This window comes from Agelaius phoeniceus, chromosome 2, assembly GCF_051311805.1.
Source record: "Agelaius phoeniceus isolate bAgePho1 chromosome 2, bAgePho1.hap1, whole genome shotgun sequence".
In the NCBI taxonomy this organism is placed as follows: Eukaryota; Metazoa; Chordata; class Aves; order Passeriformes; family Icteridae; genus Agelaius; species Agelaius phoeniceus.
Window position 1 is genome coordinate 73370922 of NC_135266.1, and position 22915 is coordinate 73393836.

At 43.1% G+C, this 22915-nt stretch overlaps 1 protein-coding gene across 2 annotated transcripts in view; it reads left to right on the top strand.

The window, feature by feature from the left end:
• LATS2 (large tumor suppressor kinase 2) overlaps positions 1–15465 on the top strand; it is a 48660-nt gene extending 33195 nt beyond the window's left edge. For both annotated transcript variants that reach the window (XM_077173882.1, XM_054654584.2), the window contains 6 exons: positions 3242–3374; positions 5261–6798; positions 9500–10082; positions 10707–10889; positions 12067–12173; positions 12871–15465. In XM_077173882.1, the coding sequence (XP_077029997.1) occupies positions 3242–3374; positions 5261–6798; positions 9500–10082; positions 10707–10889; positions 12067–12173; positions 12871–13365 (3039 nt within the window). In that variant the 3' untranslated portion in view covers positions 13366–15465. The remainder of the gene's footprint in view (positions 1–3241; positions 3375–5260; positions 6799–9499; positions 10083–10706; positions 10890–12066; positions 12174–12870) is intronic.
• The last annotated feature ends 7450 nt before the right edge of the window (positions 15466–22915 follow it).

The following is a 22915-nucleotide window of genomic DNA, read 5'->3' on the forward strand; positions in this document are numbered from 1 at the left end:
CTCCAAGTGGCTTTTTTCCCCTGGCTCATTTCTGGTTCCTTTTTTTCCCTTGTCTTTCTAAAGTGTACTTACCTTCCAGTGGTGTAAAATCAAGACAGCTCCATCCATGTCACTGTAACTGGGCACTTTTATCCTTGCCCAGTGTCTGTCCTCATTTCCTCAGCCCTTCCACTGTCTATGTATTGATTTGCAAGATTTTGGCATCGATTTCCCCCCTTTTTGAGCCATTCTGCTGTTTCTGACAAACACTCTCCATCTCACTTAAGCCTCTGCTTTCCAACGAGTGTAATTGTTTAATCCATCTTCTGCCCTTCTTCCTCAACTTCAAAACAGTCCTTACATTGATTCCTAGCAAATGCAGCCCAGGCCCCAGCCCCAGCTGCCAGCAGGGAGCCAACTTCCCCTTCAGCCGGCTCCTGGAGGCCAGCCCTTTGCTGCCTCATGCCAGCCATGCTCCTTTGCTCTCAGAGCTCATCCCTGTGTTGCACATAGAAAGGAGAAGGGCCTGGGGAGCCAGCAGCCACCTCGGGCAGAGCACGCTCTCTGTGATCCTCAGCCACACATCAGCATGTCTTCTGTCCCTAAGGAAAAGGTGCTGGAGGTAATGGAGCTCTCTTCAGGTGACTGCCATAGAGAAGAGAGCTGTGGGCATGGACAGTGGCAATAGGAAGAATGATGCAGAAGAGGACAAATGCCAGCTGCAACACTGCTGGGGCTTCTTGTTGTCCTCTACTCTCCTTGAGTATCACATGCCCCTAGAGGGATTTATCTCCTGGGTGGAGAATTGTGATTATCTGTGATTTGCCTCTGAGGAAAACCTTTTTCCTTTTGTTACCTTTCCTTACTTCATTTTTTCCCTACTTATATTTTCTCCAGCATTAATGTAAATGCTGAGCGAACAGGGTGTGTCATGAGGAAACCCTTTGGAGTGTGGGAGCTGACCTAGTGAAAGTGGGGAGCTGGAGCACAGGGCTGCTGTTACACTGGGGGCTTGCAAGGGGTGAGATGGCCACTGACACACCTGCTGGTCCCAAGCTCTTGCTGGCCTCTTAGGTTATCCAGCTGTGCTCAGTGGAATGTGTTGTGCCTGTTCCATCACATTATTCCTGCTGAAGTTTAAATATGAGTCCCCTAAAACTGTGCTGAAGGTAGAACATGCAGTTTCAGGAAGACCAGTGTTGTTTTTACTTTTGCTTTTCAGACACGGACAATGGCAAAAGAGGAGAAAGTTACAGTATGCTTTCAGAGATGATAACATTTCTCCTATTTTAGCCCCTTTGAATTATATACAGCCAGCACAGATCAGAGAGGGAGAAATGGACCATGTGGGCTGTTTTATTAATCATTAATACAATTGTTACCCAACATCCAAATCAGCCCAAATGTGCTTATAGAGAACATTTAATTTAGGAAACTTAGACTTGTGACCTAAGGCTAGATCTAGCTGCTGTAAATGGGACAAAGTATGTTAGCAGCCATGTGGAACAGGGCTGTAAAGCCCAGTGTCCCTGGATGATGAGAATGGTGAGCACTAAGATGTGCATTTGCTAATACTTGAGAAATGTATCCACAAGAAGAAAAAAAGAAAGAGGAAAAAACATTGTGGGAAATTCTTTCCTTCATACATAATATTTTTCTGATGATTTAAAATTGTCCTTAGTAATATGTTGATGCCAGTGAAGTATTTCAGCTATAGGAAATGTGAAAACAACTATTGCCTTTCTATGAATTATGAGTCATAAATCGTATGAAAAATATTCAGCTTGCTATAGCTATTCCACAAGCAGAACCTCTGACTAATGAAGGAACTGCTGCCATTTTGGGGCAGTAGGAGGGGTCTGAGTAAAGCAAACAAGATGCCAAGTGCCAGCATGTGGCTCTGTGCTAAGTGTGAATTAGTGTCATCTGAGATGGGCCTCCCTTGCTAAGTAAACAATTAGCGGGTATTTGACGTGTACAGAGCAGCAGAGCTGCCCTTTGCTCCAGCTGGAGTTCCCGACTGCCAGCCAGTGCCCAGAACTGACCCTTGGGAGAGCCGTGCACCAGTGCCAACCCAGCTCCACATCTGCAACCGGGCAGCCAAGCCAGGGAGGCACGACCTCCCTGTGATTCAGCGCTCAGTGGGCAGGTTGTGATGACAGCATTCCCCTAAAAATAGTAATAAAGTGGCAAGAGAATAGGATACTGACATTTGCAGGCAAATCCTTGGTGGTAGCATTCATTTCTTTCAGGATCAGCCATCTAAGAACTGGGAGTTTAGTTCAAGTTAGTTCTCTAATCATGTCACTAAGTCACTAGGGTTTATCTCCTCTTATACCTATTTTATGAATTGCCTTTTGGAGGTGATTATAGAAAGATGCTCAGCAACTACTTTTGAGTAGATATCCAGCTTTTTGATGGGTGAAGTTCTGTGAGTGAAATTCAACATTAAAGCTCTGGATTTCAAATTTCTCCTTCATTTCGGAAAACACCATGGAGCCTCATGAGGATTTGTGAATTTTGCTTTGCAACCACATGGTGCTTGAGTCATTGAAAGGTGTTTAATATACCTGAGCTATAAGTAAAAGTACAAACAAACTGCTAGGAGCTGTAGCAACAACTGCAGTAGTTGTTAGCAGCAGCAGCAACTACTGCTAACCATAGTTGTTAATAAAATACAGCTAAAAAGACTGACAGTGTAGCTTTCAGTTTGGGATGCCCAGTCATTTTCCAAACAAATAGTGGATAATGTCCCAGGTGTACTGAAAACAGCAATTTTTCTTCCCTGTGGACTCTAGTGAGCAGAAATCAACCCCTGCCTAATTAGCTTCTTTGTGGTATTGTGAAAGGATAAAGTTTTTACTGTGTTCAGGTGTGACTAAGAGACATGCTCTCAAGTACTAACAGCTAAATTTTCATTTCATTACATTGCATTACATTACATTTCATCCAGTGTGAAATTATGCTGGCTTTTCCATACCTTATTCAAAGATTGTTTAAAGGGCTCTTGAAATACACATTTTAATTTGATGCTTCTTTAATTGCTAGAATCTGGGTAGGTTGTATGTTTTATTATTTTCTTCTTATGATTTTTAAGTTGTGTAAGGCATGTAAATGCTTTCAAAATATGAGTCCATTTGGCTTCAGGCAGCTGTGATCTGATGTTTAGAATGCTCCTATTAATATAAGAACACTTACTGCTCTTCAGCTTGCAGTGCTTGGGTTTTGTCACAAGGTGATTCAATTCTTGTTTGCTTTGCAGGAGATGGCTGTCCGAGCACTGAAGCAGACAGGGAGCAGAAGCATTGAAGCAGCCCTGGAGTACATCAGTAAGATGAGCTACTTGGATCCTAGAAATGAACAGATAGTACGTGTAATTAAGCAAACCTCACCAGGTGAGCATGATTTTTTTTTTTAATTGTGTTCTTCTTTCTTGCAATAAGCTAGTTTTTAAAGTAGGATCACTGCTGGGGAGAAGTGTTGGACAGCAGCGTTCCACAGCAGTCAGGACACAGTGCCAGCTTGCAAGGCCAGCTGGGCTGGAACCTCAGTACAGCTCACCTGCTTCCGAAGAGTTGTCTGTGTACACGTTCATAGTCCACCTTCTTAAACAGAAATCTGTTGTTCAAATCCAAATATTCCCCTATTGGACCAGAACAGACTTACTGGTGTACAAATCTAGGAGGTGGACATCATATCTCTCTTGACATCAAGATTATTTGCACAGCTGAATTATGTGTCCCAAAGAAGGACAGTTATTGCTGCAACATTGCTATGTGGCCTGTGATAAGGGAAAGCAAAGTAAGCTTGCCCCCAAGGCTCAGGATGAATCCTGCTGACAGAGATGACAAATAGGTCTTACTAGCTGCCTCCCACTTCCAGGCCAGGGTAGCCACTTCTTAGGATGCTTAGGATTGCTACAGCCTCATTCAGTGCATCTCACTGTGTCCCAGCAGGTGAGCTGTCAAGGGTGCTGTTGTAAGAACAGCCTCAGCAATGCTGGCCTTGTGTTATCACAGGAGAAAGAGCTCCCAATTATAGATTTCACTTTAAAGATCTCTGGTTATTTGTCCAGCCTGATTCCATTTCAAAACATTGCATTCTTTATGAGGGTATCATTTAGTGTGGTGCAACCCTCAGTGTGCAGAGAGTGTGCAGAAACCTCTCTTAATACCATGCACGTCACTATGTGTCTGTAGGCAGCGGGGCTTGTGTGTCAAGGTGAGGAGTCAGCAGCTGTGCTCAGGTGTGCTGCATCTGGCCCAGCTGGAGCGTGCTGTACTGCAAAAAGCTTGCAATGCACTGTTCAAGCTTGTTAGTATGTCAGTTTGGCTATTCTTAAGTCAGGATTTTAAAAGGAAATGGTTTAGGCATAAATGGGCCAAGTCCTGTAATTTGTGAGAGCTAAAGAAGCAGGAGGGGAACAAAAACATAGCAGCACAGAGTCTTCCCTTGTCTTTTTAGCACAGCCAGTGCTTTATACACCTGCAATTTGTCCTCAGATCAAAGAACTGATGAAAAGTGCCGTTAACACTTCCACTGTAGGAATGCTGCTATCTTGTCTCTGCACATTCTTCAAGCTGAGATTAATATGTTGACACCCTGAAAGATTTTCCTTCCCAACAGATGGAAGATGAGTAATGTGAAGGGGTACTCAGTGTCCAACACATTGGAAGGAATACAGGACAAACTGTATGATGCCTTTGTTTAAATGAAGGAGAAGGAAAGAGGGATTTTTGAGAATGATGGAAGAGAGAGATGTAAACCAGTGTGAGCAGGTGGCTCACTGTGCAGAAGATGGACTCTGTGATGGCCTAGTAGTTTATAGCAATATTGACTTTAAGTTGTATAGAAAGCCCTTCCAGGAGCTTTTTGTCTCCTGTTGTTGTATTTAACACTCTGCTCTGTAACTTCCTCCTGTCTGAGAGCAATGACTGCTAATACTGGTCCAGCTTTAAGAAGCAGGCTGTAGAGTAGTCTGATGAGTTCATAGTTAGGGAATTTGTGTTTCTATTTTCATTATTTGATAGGACTCCCTGATGATTCCTGGCATGAGCATTATTGTGAGCTTGGCACCGTTATCAGTAGGTATACTTGCCACCTAAAACTTTAGGTGTTCAGAGTGTTAAATTTAGGTTTTGAAAGGTGTTTTTAAAACACATACTCCCTGAGCAGTGGGTATATGTGTGTGTGTGTATGTATGTATAGATGCATGAGTAATACAAAGTAATTGGTTCACCTGAATTGTTTCCTAACGTTCTTCTGTATTCTTTTTATAAAGGAAAGGGTATTGTGCCAAATAACGTAACCCGCAGGCCAAGCTTTGAAGGATCAAATGAATCTTTTCCGTCCTACCATCAGATCAGTAATGCAGCCTATGAAGGGACAGGCTTTGGAGCAGAAGGTGCAAATATGCTTACTGAGGTTCCTAGGCCATACATGGACTATTTAATCTCTACTTCTCAGTCTTCAGCTATGACTGCTCCTGTACAGCGACCCTCTGGAGTAGGCACTCACAGCACACCAACGAGCCATCAGCAGAAAGCATACCCTGCAAATATGGAGTCTTCTGTGATTAATTATCCAGTGGCTAATCACAGCAGTCAGGCCCTGCAGCTGCAGGCGTCCCATGGCTGCAACAGCCAACATTACACCAGGCAGCACATGATGGTGCAGGGGGAACCTATGGGATATGGTGTTCAGCGGAGTCCATCCTTCCAAAACAAGATGCAGCAGGAGGGGGGATATGCCAATCTCCCAAATAAAGGGGCAGTTGTTCAGAACAGTACTGGTCATGCATTTCAGCAGGCACCACCAAGCCTGTATATCTCACATTCTCATCACAAGCAGACAAGTCCTTCTTCTCATCAAATGCATGTGATATCCAGAGGTCCAGCCTTTGCTAATGATTTTTCAGACAGTCCACCACAAAATCTATTGACTCCATCTAGAAATAGCCTAAACATGGACCTCTATGACATGAATAATCCTCAAGTTCAGCAGTGGCAGGCAGCAACACCGTCACGCAGAGATTCTGTACAAAACCCAGGAATAGAAACATCTCCACGGCAACATGTATCCTTCAGACCCGATGCCGCAGTGCCAAGCAGAACAAACTCCTTCAACAACCACCAGCAACAGCCACAAGTGACAGTGTCTATGAGACAGGTTCCTCCAGGAAAACCCGATCCTTCCATTACGTCTCCAAACACAATCACGGCAGTCACATCAGCTCATATCCTCCAGCCAGTGAAGAGCATGCGCGTGATGAGACCAGAGCCTCAGACTGCAGTGGGACCTTCCCACCCTGCGTGGCTGCCTGCTCAGGCACCGGCTGTGGATGGCCTGGAGATCATGGAGCAGCATGTGCCACCTCCTGGAGCAGCTAATGCCTACCAGCTCGATGTGGATTACGGTAACCAGGAGCTGCGGTGTCCCCCCCCGCCCTATCCCAAGCATTTGTTCCTTCCTGGCACCACTGAGCAGTTTGATATCAACTGCTTGTGCATGGGCGTGGAGCAGACTCTGCGTGTGGTCCCCACTTCAACAAGCAACAAGGCTGAAGAGAGCAGTGAGAGAAATGACAAAAGCAGCAAGAACACTAAAGCTGAAAAACCAAGCAAAGATAAAAAGCAGATTCAGACGTCTCCGGTGCCTGTGCGAAAAAATGGCAAAGATGAGGAAAAGCGAGAATCCCGGATAAAGAGCTACTCACCTTTTGCCTTCAAGTTCTACATGGAGCAACATGTAGAGAACGTCATAAAGACCTACCAGCAGAAAATTAACAGAAGGTTACAATTGGAGCAAGAAATGGCAAAAGTAATTCTTGTTTTGTTATTGTAAAATCTAGTAGGGTCAAATTGATTATTGCTATTTTTAATTTGTAAAAAAAATTGTAAAGGCAGAATCCACTGAAGTGGTAGGTATCAGACACCTCCCTATACCAGACTGTATCCCCTTAAAAGTGTGGATGCAGGTCTGGGAGGCTGTTTGAAAAACCTGAGATGTGAAATGATATTTGTTCGTACCAGAAAAGTAAAATGAGGCAAAAACCCCCCATATTATAGGTAAGAACTTAGAATGCAGGCTTGAGGCTGAGATAATTCTGGCAGTTCTTTGGCAGCTCTTGCAAAACTCATTGCTCAAGTTCCTCCTCACTGTTCCATGATTGCTGCCCATTCACCAAAGCCATGGTTCAGCTTGGCAGTCGCTCTGCCATATTTTCAGATGACTGTGTAATACTTGACTGAAAGTTGTCTGTTGAACACATATAAGTGATAATGTCATGCAAGTAATCATATTGGACTGACCTGAACTGATTTTGAGACCATTGCCAGAACTCATTCTAGAGGCAGGTCTCAGGGAGATGCATTTTGGGTGATAGAACTTCTTTCATGCCTAACTGCAGCTTTCAAATCTAAGCTGACTCTCTGATAGTGCTGCTTAAAACAAAGCTGCCAAGCTCTGATGATTTGTCTGGCAGTTGTGTTTTAATTTTTACTTCTGAAAGAGGAAGAGGGATTTTTTCTTCCTAGGCATGATTGGAATATGACTTGTCTACTTTTGCATTAAAGGATAAGCTCTAAGAAAAGCTGTTATTAACACATAATGGGTAATAATTAGCTACCTAATTTTCCCTAGCACAGTCAGTTTCCAGAGGCAATTGATTCAATGCTCACATTGCACCAGAAAACTCAGGAGTTTGTTTACTGAGGTTAGAATTAAGAGAATATTCTTGGAAAATCTCTTGAAATGTTGGCATTTTACTGACAGTTAATAGCTTGTCCTCACTGCAAGTACAGGTTGTATTGTGTTGCTTGAGTATTTTCCTGAGACTGAGATAGGGAATGATTTCTAGAGAGGTATAACAGGATCTAATTGTGCTAGTTCTTCTCTTCTGACTCTTCAGCTTTCCCTCACTCAGAGATAATTCAGGTGTAAACAAAAACAACTCCTTCCCCTAGAAACCTTATCACTGACTGAAAATACACATGCAGGAGATTTTGGCGATCTTAATATTGCATTATTCTAGAATTAGCAAGAACAGAGCACACTCATTATTTTACCCTAAAAAGTAAATATTTCCTCTCTTATGGATTGATGTAGTTATCTTTCATTTCAAAAACAGGGTTTCTTGTTTTCATTTGGCTTTTTCCTTTAGTCTGAAACTTCATCCTACCTGTTCTGCAAGTTTCTGTAGACTTACCCCATCCTTTATTCCTACAGATTTAATTTTTATACTGTGAGGATCTCATTGCATAGTCTGGCTGCCCACATTCATCTTTAAATACCTAGACTACAGATGTGAAATTAAATCAGCCTAAGCAGCAGCCCTGTGGGTGTATGCTTGGGTTTCTAGCCTGCTAATCAGTGAGCTTCAGCTCCCTTCACCCTCCCAATGGCCCCTTCTCACCAGGCACTGATCTTTCTCTCAGAAGTAGTTCAGTTGATGCCAATTCATTCAGGATTTTGGATCTGGGGTGTGCAGAAAGAAAAGAGCATGCTGCAGGAAGTGAGTTGTCAGAGGAGCCTCGGGTCAGCCTAGGGGTTTCTGCTGGTGGAGGCCACCAGTGGCTCTCAGCAGAGGGCCAGACACTGAAGTTGGCAAATTTGGCATTCTGCAGGCTCTGTCTTGAAAAGTGGGGGAAATCTGGTTGGATCCAGCTGCTTCTCTCTTTTCCAGGAGGTTTCTCCCCACAGCCCTGTGAAATGTTACTTGCAGTAACTGGGAGGCTCTCTGGAGACGGGAGGTGGACAGGCCAGCTGTTCTACAGCTTGGGTGCAGAGGGAAAAGGATTCATTTAGGAGGGAAATAGCACCAGGGTCTGGGCTGCAGTGGCTGAGGGGAGACCAGACCTGAGGATTTTAGGTACCTATTTTGGGAGGGGAAAAAGAGAAGTTTATAGAACAGATGCTCAGGAGATCTAAAACCTTGAGAGTGGAGGATATTTATGGCAGTGGAAGAAACACAATTTCTGAAGGAGGTTCCAAGGCACTTGAGAATGTGTAGGTCAAAAGCAGCTTTTTAATTACAACACAAAACCAAACAAACAGCACCCAAGGTAGGAAATGCTAACGTGAGTTGCTGTGGGGAACCATTCATGAACAAAGTGAACTGATGCACATAGGTTTGAGTTTGATCTTAAATTAAGCTGGGCTTAAGTGCACATACATATGTGGAGTACAGTGGCAAAGTGCACATTTGAAAGGTGTAAACCATATCCCACGGTCAGGTTTGTTATGTTGTATTCCCCTCTCTGACAATATTGCCCTATGCCTTCTTGTTCAGCCAAAAGAGACAGGCATGCCAATTTCAGATATTGCAAATTCAGGCAACAAGTTTGGGCACAGTGAGTTTTCAGAAATACCTCAACAGTCAAGAGAGTATATCCTTCACGAATACATCTTTTCTGGTTCTTGGTTAATTTTTCTGAGAAATGTGTTTTTGGAATGCTCATTTGTTTTTCTCTTGCTATGAATATAACAGTATAGCTCTTGTGGTTTGTTTTCCTTTGTAAAGGCAGGCCTCTGTGAAGCAGAACAGGAACAAATGAGGAAAATTCTCTACCAGAAGGAGTCCAACTACAACAGACTTAAAAGGGCCAAAATGGACAAATCTATGTTTGTGAAAATCAAGACTCTGGGTATTGGTGCATTTGGAGAAGTATGCCTGGCCTGCAAAGTGGACACCCATGCCCTGTATGCCATGAAGACTCTGCGAAAGAAGGACGTGCTGAACCGGAATCAGGTGGCTCATGTCAAAGCAGAGAGGGACATACTTGCTGAGGCAGACAATGAGTGGGTGGTTAAACTCTATTACTCCTTCCAAGATAAAGACAATTTGTACTTTGTGATGGACTACATCCCTGGTGGGGATATGATGAGCCTGCTGATTCGGATGGAGGTCTTCCCAGAGCGTCTGGCTAGATTTTATATTGCAGAGCTCACTTTGGCCATAGAGAGTGTGCACAAAATGGGATTTATTCATCGAGACATCAAGCCTGACAACATTCTGATAGACCTCGATGGGCATATCAAACTGACTGACTTTGGACTGTGTACTGGATTCAGGTGGACTCACAATTCAAAATACTATCAGAAAGGTAATATTTTTACCCTTTTTCTAGGATGCTATTGTGTTATTTGTTTTGAAACAAGCACCTACTTGTTGGCAGGAACACCAGATCAGGAAACTAGACAAACAGTCAATGGCAATATAATGTGTCTGTCTCTCTCTGACTCACTCAATTAGCTTATTTCCAGTTCTTTTGTTTCCAATACTTTTCAAAACCCTGTCAGTAATGTGGCTGTCTACTGCAGAAGCAGTAATTTTTCAGTTTATACTTGTTGGGAGGGTCTCTTTTGCTGGGGAAATAATTTAATCACAGGCTTGGAGTAGTCCATATGTCTCCTGTATGTGCTGTTGAGTTCTGGTGTCTGTTGGCAAAGAGGATATAAACAATTGGTGTAGCTAACTTAAGTATACTCCATAGTTCTGTGTCCTCCATATGGAACTATACTTCCTTGTGCTGAGACAGAGAGATTTTGTTGGACATTTTGTATGGAAAACCAATTGCGAATGGGAGGGCATTAAAAAATACCTTGGGTTTAAAGTTCAAAAGCCATTCTTCAATGAGAGTAGAAAATGGCTCTGGATCTGAGTAAAAACTCTCTTTGTGTGTCGAGTTTTATGATCACAAATGTGAACTTTCTCTCCCATATGAAAGGGAGCCATATCAGACAAGATAGCATGGAGCCCAGTGATCTTTGGGATGATGTGTCCAACTGTCGATGTGGAGATAGGCTGAAGACATTGGAACAAAGAGCTAAGAAGCAGCACCAGAGATGTCTGGCCCACTCATTAGTTGGAACCCCTAATTACATTGCTCCTGAAGTCCTGCTTCGTAAAGGTAGGTAAACCTGTATTTTTGTCCTGTTTCGCTATTTTTTTTCCTTGAATAAGCTTGCTGCTTTGGAAGATTATCATTCTGAAGGCCACAAACAATTAGATTAAGGAGAACTCCTGATGCTCCAGTGTGTAGCATCACCACACTAGGGGTGGCCATACTTTGTGTGTCCACACTCTGAGGCCTTTGAGTGAGGCTGCTTATAACCGTGTTGGATAATTTTAACAGTGATATTTTTCAAGTATAAAGCAGCTTATCTGTACTCATGGAGTACAACTCTGACCCCTATCAAGTTTACACAGACCAGTGAGTAGCCAGCTGACATTCTGGATCCCTGATTCAGATGGGCCACTTCAGCATAGATTACATAAACTTGTGGAAATATGTCCTCCATATTCCCAGCCAGAGCCTGTGGAACCCAACAGGAAGTTTTCCACAATTTACTCTGAACACTCTACATTCAAAAGGTTAGCTTGAGGAATTTGGACAGTACTTGGTGACTATCCATGCAGAACTGACATGGTCACTGTAACAAGAAGATTAGGTGTTCAGAGGTGTCTGCAAACTAGATCTGCCTGATCTTCTCTAACAGAGATTTCACATTGGATCCTACATCATTTGATTACACAAATTCCTTTGAAATCAGTGTTTAAATTTTTTTTTTTTTTCAGATCTTAAGCATACACCTTATTGGTCTTGTTCACAACACTTAAGTGATTAAAGTTGTTCCTTTGCTTGTAACTTGCTCAGAGAGTTGTCTGTGGCTTTCTTCTGTCTGTAGAGCCAGGTTGTGTCTTTCAGCAGCTTTTCAAAGTCGTGGAGTCATCTCCACTGAACCTAAGATGGACATCAGTTGCTAAACATTTTTGTTATTTGAGGTTCAGTTTGTGCTGCTGTGGGATTGGGCACAAAAAAACCCTCCTTCTTTCTTTTTAATGACAGTGTCATGACTCACTTTTGTTGAGAATTTATTCAGAAAGATTCAAGGACAGTAGGATTAGATCTTTACTAGAAGTAAACAGTAGTAAAGTAAGTCAGCAAGCAGAAGTCACAAACTTTTTGTCTGAGAAAAGGCAGAAGTTTGTGCTGTATGTTTTAATACTTAATTGCAAGCAGGCCTAATAACTCTGTACACATTCCCCTTAGCTAGTGGAGATCAACCTTTTGACTTGCCTTTCAGGATACACTCAGCTCTGTGACTGGTGGAGTGTTGGTGTCATCCTCTTTGAGATGTTAGTGGGACAGCCTCCTTTCCTGGCTCCTACACCCACAGAAACCCAGCTGAAGGTAAGTTGAAGCAAAGTTCCAGTCTGTGGTAGCAAAATTTTAACCCTTCCCTTCCCAGACCTACTCTCCTTTCTTTTTCTAGAGAAAGGAGTAATGGTTAAAAAAGCCTGATTTTAAATAGTTCTGTGTAAGCACACATCTTTTGCCACTAAATGAAGACACTGAATATCAGACTAGAACTGACTTGTCCAGCTACAGAGATAGATATTAGTTTTATGAGTCTTGTTAGCAGAATTGTGATTTCTCAAGCATAAGTTCATCCATTTAATTCCTTAGGGTGCCTATTAGTACCTGATATGCCAGTGACAATTGCAGTTGGCAATATAAGTGTTTCACAATTGAGCAATGATAGGTGTTTTTTAGAGAGGATCTGTCTTGTGACCACTTTTCCTAGTTTATATTTTGGAGACAAAGAGAAGTAATTCCTTTGTGTAAACTGAGTATGTTCTCAAATCTGACTGTTGGAATATTTGGGAAGGAATTTGCCTTTTAAAAAAATGGTACTGTTCTTTTTGTCTGCTAGCCAACAATGTTTTTCTGGTTCATTAATTACTATCAGGAAATGCAATCTTGAAGCTGTGAACTGTGCAGACTGTGAGATGACTCGTTAGGTGTGCACTCCTGTACAGTTCATGTTGGCCATTGGAAGAGTTCTGTTTCCAGATCAGAAGTTCCTTAATACCTTTGTTACCTGCAGGTGATAAATTGGGAAAGCACACTGCACATTCCCTCACAGATCAAGCTGAGCCCTGAGGCAACTGATCTGATCACAAAGCTCTGCTGTGCTGCTGAGGACAGGCTTGGAAGAAATGGAGCAGATGATATTAAAGCCCATTCTTTCTTTCACTCTATGGACTTCTCTACCGATATCCGTAGGCAGCCAGCTCCCTATGTTCCAAAGATCAGCCATCCAATGGACACTTCAAATTTTGATCCAGTTGAAGAAGAAAGTCCTTGGAGTGATGCTAGTGGTGACAGCACCAGGACCTGGGATCCACTAGCCTCTTCCAACAACAAACACACAGAACATGCTTTTTATGAGTTTACTTTCCGAAGATTCTTTGATGACAACGGGTATCCGTTCAGGTATCCCAAACCTTCTGGAATGGAAGTTTGCCAGTCTGAGAAGTCTGATGTAGAAGACAAAGGTGTGGTAGATCAGACTGGAGCTTGTCAGCCTGTATATGTGTAAATTATTGTATAGAGTACTCCAGATAAGACTAATCTCAAATCCAATAGGGCCTTTAACTGATCCTTTAGGAGCTGATCCTGCAGTACTTGTGTACCTTCAGCTGAGGCTGGAGACATCCTGGGGAGTAAAAGAAGCTCGCAGGGCCAGGTCCTAAAGATGGCACTCTTGAAAGTTCAGGTCAGTTCTACTGTAAATAACTTTGTTGATAATTACACTTGAAACCCTGGTCTTCACCAAAATCTGCAAGGCCAGCAGTCTGTCATTTCTGGCCTATTTTATTTGAGGTCAGCATCCCCCTTACTCAGATTAACACTTACAGACTTCTGCAACTGTCAGCGTTGTTTTTTAAATGAGTAAAGAGCACTTATATTTTGTTTATAGCAGGGTTTTTTTCCTACTAAATTATAGGGATTAACTTTGACAAATCATGCTGCTGTTCTTCTTTTCTACATTTTTATTTTATCCATAGCACTTACTTCATATTTAGGAAGATGCATAAAGCTGAAGAACATGTGATGAAAGGTCTGTGCAATAATGTAAGAAAGAAAAAAAAAGAAGAAAAATGAAAAAAAGAAAACTGCTCTCTAATTTTCTAAATTTACTGATGCCATCGTATTCACACCGTGATTTTTGTTTATTCTATGTATTTTCCACATTTCAAAATTGTGACATAACCTTAAAGCTGCTTTATTTCTTTCTGCTTATTGGAGTGTAATAGAAAGTGTGAGCAAGTGGCAACTTGGGTGTGATTTCATTGTCTAGTGTGTGAAGAATGTTGCATGAGCAGTGGTTTTCTATTTGAAATGGCCTTTTCTTGCCATTCACAGGCAGGTCCTGTGGATTCATTTTTCTAAGGGTCTAAAATTAGACCATTTTAAACCGTGTGTTGATAATGTATTGTGTGGATGGTTTCCTCTTATGATTGTATCCAATATTAATTTTGTAAAACAGATTGCAAAGGTTATACCTGAGTAGTGATGTTGTGGTCTGATGTAATAGATGGTTTTAGCAAGCACATGTCACGGGCACACGCATTTCCCAACGTGGATCAGCAGCCAGAACATTACAATGGAGCAGATTTGTGGGGAGAGCCTGGATGGGGCTGGCTCAAGCAGGGAGCAGCACAGAGGCCATGGCCCCAGCTGGCAGAGACAGCACAGCATCCAGACTGGAGCATCTCCCAGCACGGGGCTCCCATAACACCCCAAGGCCCCGGGTGCAGCGAGGCTGAGGCTGGGTGCCTGCAGCTCCACAGACACCTATGGAACCTGGAGGTATGTGGCTTTCCAGACATCAGACCCCACATGTGTATCCATTTAGGATCTAATGTTTTAGGCACTGACATTGGAAAATGTTGGCATTGTTGGTAGGTCATTCTGTCCCATTGTCTAGAGTTAAAATGTTGCTGTGATGGAGCACAATAGGCCTTCATTTCTGTCAAATTATAGGCATACTTTGAAATATCAGTTTTTAACTATGTTAAAATATGCATTTTTCTTGTATGTATAAGTGAGAATTATTCAAGATGATATCAGAATACTAAAGATAATTAAGCCATACATATTTGCATATATATTATATATAACTAAATAAGTAAACACACAAAAATCCGTAATTCAGATTAGTGTAACAGTCCTATTTAAAGTGATTGACCTAATAACATTTGATGAAAACACTCCTTTAATGTGTTTTTGCTTTATTTTATTTTTAAATCTGGAGCTTCATTATTTTTTCCGTATATTATTCCACATATTATTCCTTAATGTTTTAGCATATCCTATCCTATCCATTGTTTAGATATCTAAGCAACAACATATGAATTCATCAGCCTAAACTAAACAAAAATGATTGTGTATTTGTTTACATTTGTATGAAAGGAATGTTCTGAGGTATGCAGTGCTTGTGTTGTGACAGTTCATGTAAGATTCAGTATTACTGCTTTTTTATATAGTAATGCCATTTTTTTGTTATTTACATCTATCTGACATTCTTTCATGTGGTAGGTTCTTTCTCAGGAACTCAATTTAACTGTTATTTATTGATATATCATTGCCTTTGAAAGCTTCTACTGGCAGAATTTATTAAAAACCTGAATCAAAATCTACAATGTGTTTGTGTGTTACTCAACCCTCCTTTAAGGGAGAAGTTTTAGTGGGTTTCTTTTTGTAATGTTATTGATTGAGCTACAAACATAAGATCCAAATCTCATCTCTCCTGCAGCATTTGATGTGGAATCTTGGGGTACCTTGAGGCTATTTCTTCTGTCCTCAATGGCCCTTAAGAATAAGGAGCAGGATTCCAGGTAAAACTTGGAGTGAGCAGGTCAGTGCATGGAACAGATATAGAATGGAATAGATAAAACTGAGCACAGTCACTTCCTTTGCAGTGGTGGTGCTGCCAGGGCAGCCACAACGCTGGCTTGCCTCCTCTGACTGTTGCCTCTGATTAATTCTAAAATGTAAATAATTCACCTGCACACACAGAATCTCTGAAACTAAGCAAAACAAGAGAAACCAGCCCAGAAGGAAACAGGTGCTTCCACTGATTTACAATCTGTGCTGCAGGGAACAGGAGCCAACTCCCCTTTCACCTATAGAACTAATTTGAAAAACCAATCTTTCAAGTTTATCAGGCACTGTCTGTAGAAGCCTCTCATCCTTTGCAGACATTTCAGAGGTAAACAGAAACTTGGGAGTAAATTTATAAAATTTGGACAAGTAAACCTTGTGCTACATCCTGAGGCTGGCTCTAATTCTTGTTTCTGCTGAACTTCCTGCAAAATCAAGGATCTTCTTTTCAGAGATTATTAAAATTCAGGGTTGTTATTGAAATACTCCTTCCTCAAAAACAAAACAAAGCAAATGAAAAAAAGCACCCCAGATAACTTAATAAAAAAACCAGAAAACTGGTTTAAAATATAGCAGGGCTGCCAGGAACAGAAAGGAGTGTCTACAAACCTTTCATACCTGTACTCTTCAGCAGGGCCAGATTTGCTGAGCAGCAGCAGCAATTCTTGAGAAGCAAATTATTCCTAGTTGAATGCAAAAGAACTGGCAGTGGAAGTTAAAACCAATTGCCTAGCTTGAGCAACATGAAAGCTAAATGAGGGAGAGAAGCATTTGACTTTTAAATGGAAATGGAAGAATGAGGCTATGCAGGAAGCAGGCGATAGCCTGGAACTGGATGGAAAATTGGTCTCACGAGCACAAGAAAATTCTTTTCCCTGTAATTTTTGAGGTATGAAATAACTGCCTTAAAAGCTTTCCTAGAGAAACTGCAAGGAGAAGAGGAATTTAGAACATATAATTTGGTCCTATCCCAAAATGCAGAAACATTGGCAGAAAATGGCAACTGTTACTAAATTTACTATTGGAATTAAAAATAATAAATCTTTCCTACAGGAAATAATCTTAAGAATAGATAATGTAGAAATAGCAACCATTAAAACACACACACACACACCCCCAAAAAAGTGTAAAAATGTTTTTCCTGGCAGAGAAATCTGCTGCAGCTAAGAACATGGAAACTGTGCCTACTCCGTGTTTCTGTTCTGAGCAGTGAATGAACAGTGGGCAGCTTTTTGTAAAAACGGAGTCCTGGGTTCCATCTTACTAAAACAAACTGAGGATCTGATCCATAAAACTGGGGTCACCTTCTGCAAATGCAACAGTAGCTCCAGGCCTTGCAGAAGAAACTGGAGCCTGGTGACATGGACAACAGAAATTCGAACAGACTGATGGATGCGCTGACTTGCAGCTCTCATGGTTTCCAAAGTGCCTCAACTTCAGTGCTGTGAGATGAAAAATACCTGTGACAGCATCTATTATTTTTTAAATGTGTTAAGAAAATGGGGCTTCATTAAGCAGACCTTGAATGGTCTTAAGTGTTTCTCAAACTTCAGTGGGGCTCAAAAGATAGAGTTAAAGGCACAGCCCGTCTCATCCCCTTGCCCCAAGAAAGCCCCAGGTACTTAGCAGTTGTAAGAAATGAAAAATTGAATGTGCAAGAGGTACACATGGGCCAAGGGAGATAGCTGATCCTCTTAGGCCATGAGTGGCAGCCAGGAAAAGGACTTTAAAGATGGTCCAGCCTTGCTGCAGTGTGCAGTGGTTACCCCGTGTGGGTGCACGTGCTGGGGACAACATTCTTGCCACTTCCTATTGGTCTGGCCCTTGTTGGGAGCACACAGCAGCCTTCCCAGGGAGTCCTGCTGGACAGGAGGGAGTCCTCAGAGAGCCAGGCCTGCAGCTTTGGGTGCTGCTCTACAGAGAAGGGAGGCTGCACTGCTGCCCTGTTCCCACACCACCTCTGTCCCTGGGCTGCTTCGGAGCAAAGCACAGCCACAGCTCACCCCGAGGCTGCTGGTTTGCCCAGCCAAGTGCCACAAAGGAGCTCACCATGTGCCACAAAATGTAGCCACAGATGGAAAGCTTCTCCCCTAAACTGGCTGTTCCAGTGAAGGCCACATCAACTGTCCCAGAAATATGCTTGTTGTAAGTTATAGTGCTTTTTTCCCTCCTGCTTTTATGCTGCTGGGCAGCTATGGCTGAGGTTTTTCCTTTCTTTTTTCAGGGCAACAGTTGGCTGCACAATCCTGCTCCTTTCCAAAGGGAGCCCTGATAGCTTTCTGTGGCCAGAGGGGAAACTGAGCTAGAAAGGAGAAGAATCCACAGGTCACCCAGTAACATGGCAAAGTTACCCCACTAAAGTAATGCAATATATCTTTAGTAATGCAAAGTCTGCAAATGAAATCACTGCTCCTGAGGGCAACCTCTCCTCAGCCTCTCATGGTGGCCTCATGCTCTGATGAGTTACTGTGTCTTCTTGACAGCTGCTTTCCATGGCATTGGTCATTCTTGGCCTCAATAGCAGCAGTAAGCTCAGCTCAGCAGCTGCCTGTGGCTTTTACTGATCTGATGCCAATTTCAAAGCAGTTAATTTCACTAAAAAGAGACCTGATCGTGCTCAATAGTACAACCAGTAAAAAGGAAAGGAGGGAACACACATTTACCTTTTATGTGTCTAACTTTGCTACTGGGACCTTGGCACAAGGACAAAAGTGTGCATTGGCACATTCTTATGAAAGGCTCAGTTGTCCAATACTTCACAGGTATGTTCTCCAGCTATTTATATGTTTGGGTTTGCCTCAACATTGAAGGATGGGTAAAAGGTTTTTTGGTTTGGTTTTCTAGGCATGAAATCTAACAGGTAAGAAAACTCAAAATTCAGCTTCAAAAGCACCTGTGTAGAGTGTGGCTTATGCTGATGTCATGACAGGACTCAACAAAAGGAAGGGTTTTTTTATAGGAGGAACTCATTTGGGTGGAAACCAGGGAGACTGCAGGTAGCCAAACTGACCAGGGACTGGCAGGAAGAGCAGTGAGTATCAAGGCTGGCTTTACAGCTGGATCTGCTTTGGTTGGGACCAGGGGTGAACAGATAATAGAAGCACAGAAATGCCACAGTTGGCAAAGACTTCTGGAGATCTGCAGTCCAACCTCTGACTCACCATGGGCTGCAGCCCGCACTGGGACTGGCCAGCCAGACTTTTGTCCAGGAAAAGCCTCTAGAGGTGGCACATCCTCCCCCAGCACAAGGGCCTGAGGCTGGGTGGAACAGAAGATAGCTGTCACCAACCACATGTGCTGGTCTCCAAGCCCTTGGGAGCCTGGCTCTGGGGGTTCTGTGGTGTTCTTGGCATCATGGCCCCGCACAGAAGCCTCATGTCACCACTGAGTGTTGTACCACAGCTGCAGGAAGGCATGGTCAGGCAGTGCCAGCCAAAAGGCCCTGAAAGAAGCTATGGCTAAAGAGCTGCATGGAGGATTCTGCAGCTGTTGAGGTGTTGGGGCACAGACCACCCTGGCTGTTCCCCAGCCTTTGCCCACCACTGAGCAGAGCTGTGCACAGCCAGAACACAACTCTCACCTCAAAGGAGCCCATTTCAGAAAATGTGCACCTGCACAGCCATAGGTGAATGAGGTGACTGCCACAGATCAGGCACCTTATAACAGGCAGAAGTGCTGGATAAATGGCAGAGCACTGATAGGAATGATGATGATCTGCTGCAAATCTGGTGAGACACCCATGGCATGTCACCAAGAGGAGCAATAATGCCTTTTCTGTATCCATCTTTTCAATGTGTGCCTTGTCCCTGCTGTGCAGAGGGAGTGTCACACTCACACATGTCAGTGCTCTGCCCCCCAAATTGCTTAATTGTGGAAGAATTATCTAAACAAAAGTATCTCCCAGAAGGAAGTTGTCTTTCCATTCCCAGGGATTGGCTGAGGACAGGCTGTTTCCCTCAGGGAACTCTATTTGTTATGCTGGAGACCAAATCTCTGGGCAGGAGGAGGTGAATTCAAATCCATAGTGGGTTTTCTTCCCCCAAAGAAAATACTTCACATAGGAAAATATTGGTTTGACAAAATGGAAATATTTTGGCAGAATTTACCAGCGCATTTACAATCATATATCTAAAACATGGTAAAAATATTTTGTTTCCAAAGAAATCAAACCAAAAAATGTAGTAAAAAGGCAAAGGGCTTATATTTTATATTTAACACACTATATTCAGAATTGCAAACATTAAAATGAACTACTGTGACTATATCATTTTGAAGTTTCCAGAACGGATTTTGGAAATACAGTTTCTTGGAAATTTCCAACTGTGCATTCCAATTTAGGCCTGAAGGATTGTTTTAACATTCAATTTCCCACATAGCAGGACCTGCCAACTTAAACTAGCTCTAAAAATAACAAAGGAGGTCAAACAAATCCAACTAATATCTGAAATTAAAATGAACTTAACTGACAGCCTCATCCTGCATGGAGCTCTGATGTTATCAATCTTCTTGCCCTCTTCTGAAGTTTAATCCATATTCCAGCCAGGGCTAGGAATGGGAATCACAGCAGGAAGGGTTCTGAGGATGTGATGGTGGGAGCCAGTACCTGCAGTGCCATCGGTGGAGGGTATCCCACGCTGGGGACAGAGCAGGAGCACAGAGAGCAGCACCCTCAGCCTGAGTGGGGCCTGGCCAAGCTGCTGGCCCTGCTCACACAGCCCATCCCGTGGCCGAGCCGATCACTGGGAAGCATCGGTCTGTGAAGTGCCAGAGGAGAGCAAGCAAAGGTTATTTACCCCAGCCTGTAGCTGAGGCACTGACACTGCTGTGCAGTTTCCTTTAGTTTGTTGAAATGCTGTGGTTTGCTGATTTGGAAGTATTCTTTTCTACTGTGGTTGAGTCAGGGGAACAGTGGTGGCTGGAATTGGTGTCCCAAGTGTCTCCATGTTTGCGGCAATGCAGGAATATCTTGTTAGTGCTGTTTTCAAAAGGAACCATAGCCCAGATGTGCTTGGCAGCTTTCCCAGTGGAAGGTAAAGAATAGTGTAGATGACAAGAGGTATTGATGTGAAAGCATTTTAGGGCTGGCAGGTTTAAGGGCCAGAACAGATGAACAGGGGTGAGCGTGGTGCGAGGGCAGGAATTCTTATGCCTGCAGTGGCAGAAGCACAGCAGTGCTTCACTCCTTAAAGCCAAGTGGTACCCAAGCATTTGTGCCCATCCTAGTGGCACTAGTGGACTAATGTCCCATCCCCTAGGGATGTTTTTCTGTCCCCACTAGTTGGGACAGCCTGACACAGGGCCAGGCAGTAGCAAAGCAGCACGGATTGTCATGGCCTAGGAGATTTGTTATCTTGCTGCTACAGAAGGACACATCCGGGGGACATGGAGTCACTCAGGGTGATAGCCACGCCTATGTCTTTACTGTCACAGCTAAGCATAGGCACATCAGGTCCCTCACAGGTACCAGGCTAAGAGTGGCATGTGATGCCCACAAGAAAAAATGTTCTGGGGTGCCTCCATATTTCATGTCCCCATAAACTGCTGCTGTTTGATAGAGGGGCCTCCTGGTGTTCTTTGACTCAAAGAACTCAAATTCCACGTAGCAATCAAGACCAACCCCTGCCTTATGTAGCTCCCTAGCCAAACCCATATTCCATATTCCTAGCAGCCTTGCACTTGGCCTTGGTAGTTAATACAGTCACAACCTTGAAGCCTGTAACTCAAAGTCACAGCAAAATGAAGAACCTCAAGCACGTTGGAGGTGACTGAAGGCAGCCTGTTGAGCAACTGTGACGGCAGCACCTCTCTCTGCAGTGCTTTACTCTTGTCTTTGGTTGCTGTTACATTCAGCCCACTTCAAGATCTCCTTCACAGGGTGAGAAACCTGGTGGCAAGCTGCAAAAATTCAAATTGCTCAGTGTGGCAATAGCTTGGAGTGTTTTATAACAGCTGGCTCAAGAATCAGCTGATTTAATACATGGTTTTGCCAAAGCAGAGTAAATTGCTTCCAGCACATTCCTGCTTTGGTTCCTGTAAGACACCTTGAGGTGACCTTATGCTGCCTGCTCTGAGTTCAGCACAGAAGGCTGGACCTGCAGAACCCCTTCCAGCCTCAGGACTCTGGGGTTCTGGGCCAAGGATGGCAAGGAGCTTCTGGAAGCTCCCCTGTCCAGAAGGTGGAAGCCTCAGTAGAAAAAGAAAAAAAAAAAAAAAAAAAAAAAAAACCAAACCAAAACAAAAACCAATCAATAAGATGAAAAGCAGTTTATCTCGAAGAAAAACTCTTTTCTAGCAGCTGAGTAGCAGTAGGGAAAAGAAAACAGCGCTGATGAGTGGACTTAGGAGTCACTTTGTGGTAAGGACAAGTCGTGGTGTGGCCCAGACAGCAACTGGACAACCCCAGTGACAGCAGCTGGAGCTCAAGGGGCAGAGAGGAAACTTTCTGAAACAGATTGCAGATCTCTGGTTCTGTCTGCTCTTTTCTGATACATTGAAATTCACTTTGCAGCTCAATGACTGACTTAAATTAAATGATTAACATCCTCACTGTTACAGAAAGCATCCTCATCCCTTTATTATGAATTTAAATGTTACTTTGCATTTTCTGAGTGTCAACATGGATAATCAGGCTTGACTTCCTTTTGAGAAATATCAATAAAATAACAGCTTCCACTGTCAGGCTCTGGCACAATTCCCAGTCATTGAGCTACTTGAAACAACATTTGTCATTGCTAAAAACCATTTTTGAAAATAACAGGAACTGCGCCGTAGAAGTTTAACTGCTGCCCTCTTTTGGGTAGGATAATTACTGCTGGTCTCTGTCGGGATGCTCTACCACCGACAGACACGGAACTAACTCTGCGCCGGGAGCACAGGGGTGAAATGGTTCTGTACACTGCATAATATCCTCGAATACCCAAATTCCACAGTGGCTTTGTCTATGAAGGATTTATGCAATTAGTGGTGGTTTCTTTGTCCCTCTGTTCTTCTTCTACAGTTCCTGTGGGCACTGAACAGCTCTGTGCTGCAGGACACTGTGGATCACAAACTCAGATTGCAGGCTGAGTTTAAAATGAGTTTTAACTGCTTGCAGAATACCAGGGAGAATAGTGTAGATTTATCCAGTCTCTGTAGCCTGATTTTCAGATGGTTTGCTCTTGTGCTTGGAAGCCCGGAATTAATAGGTACTTATATTAACATGA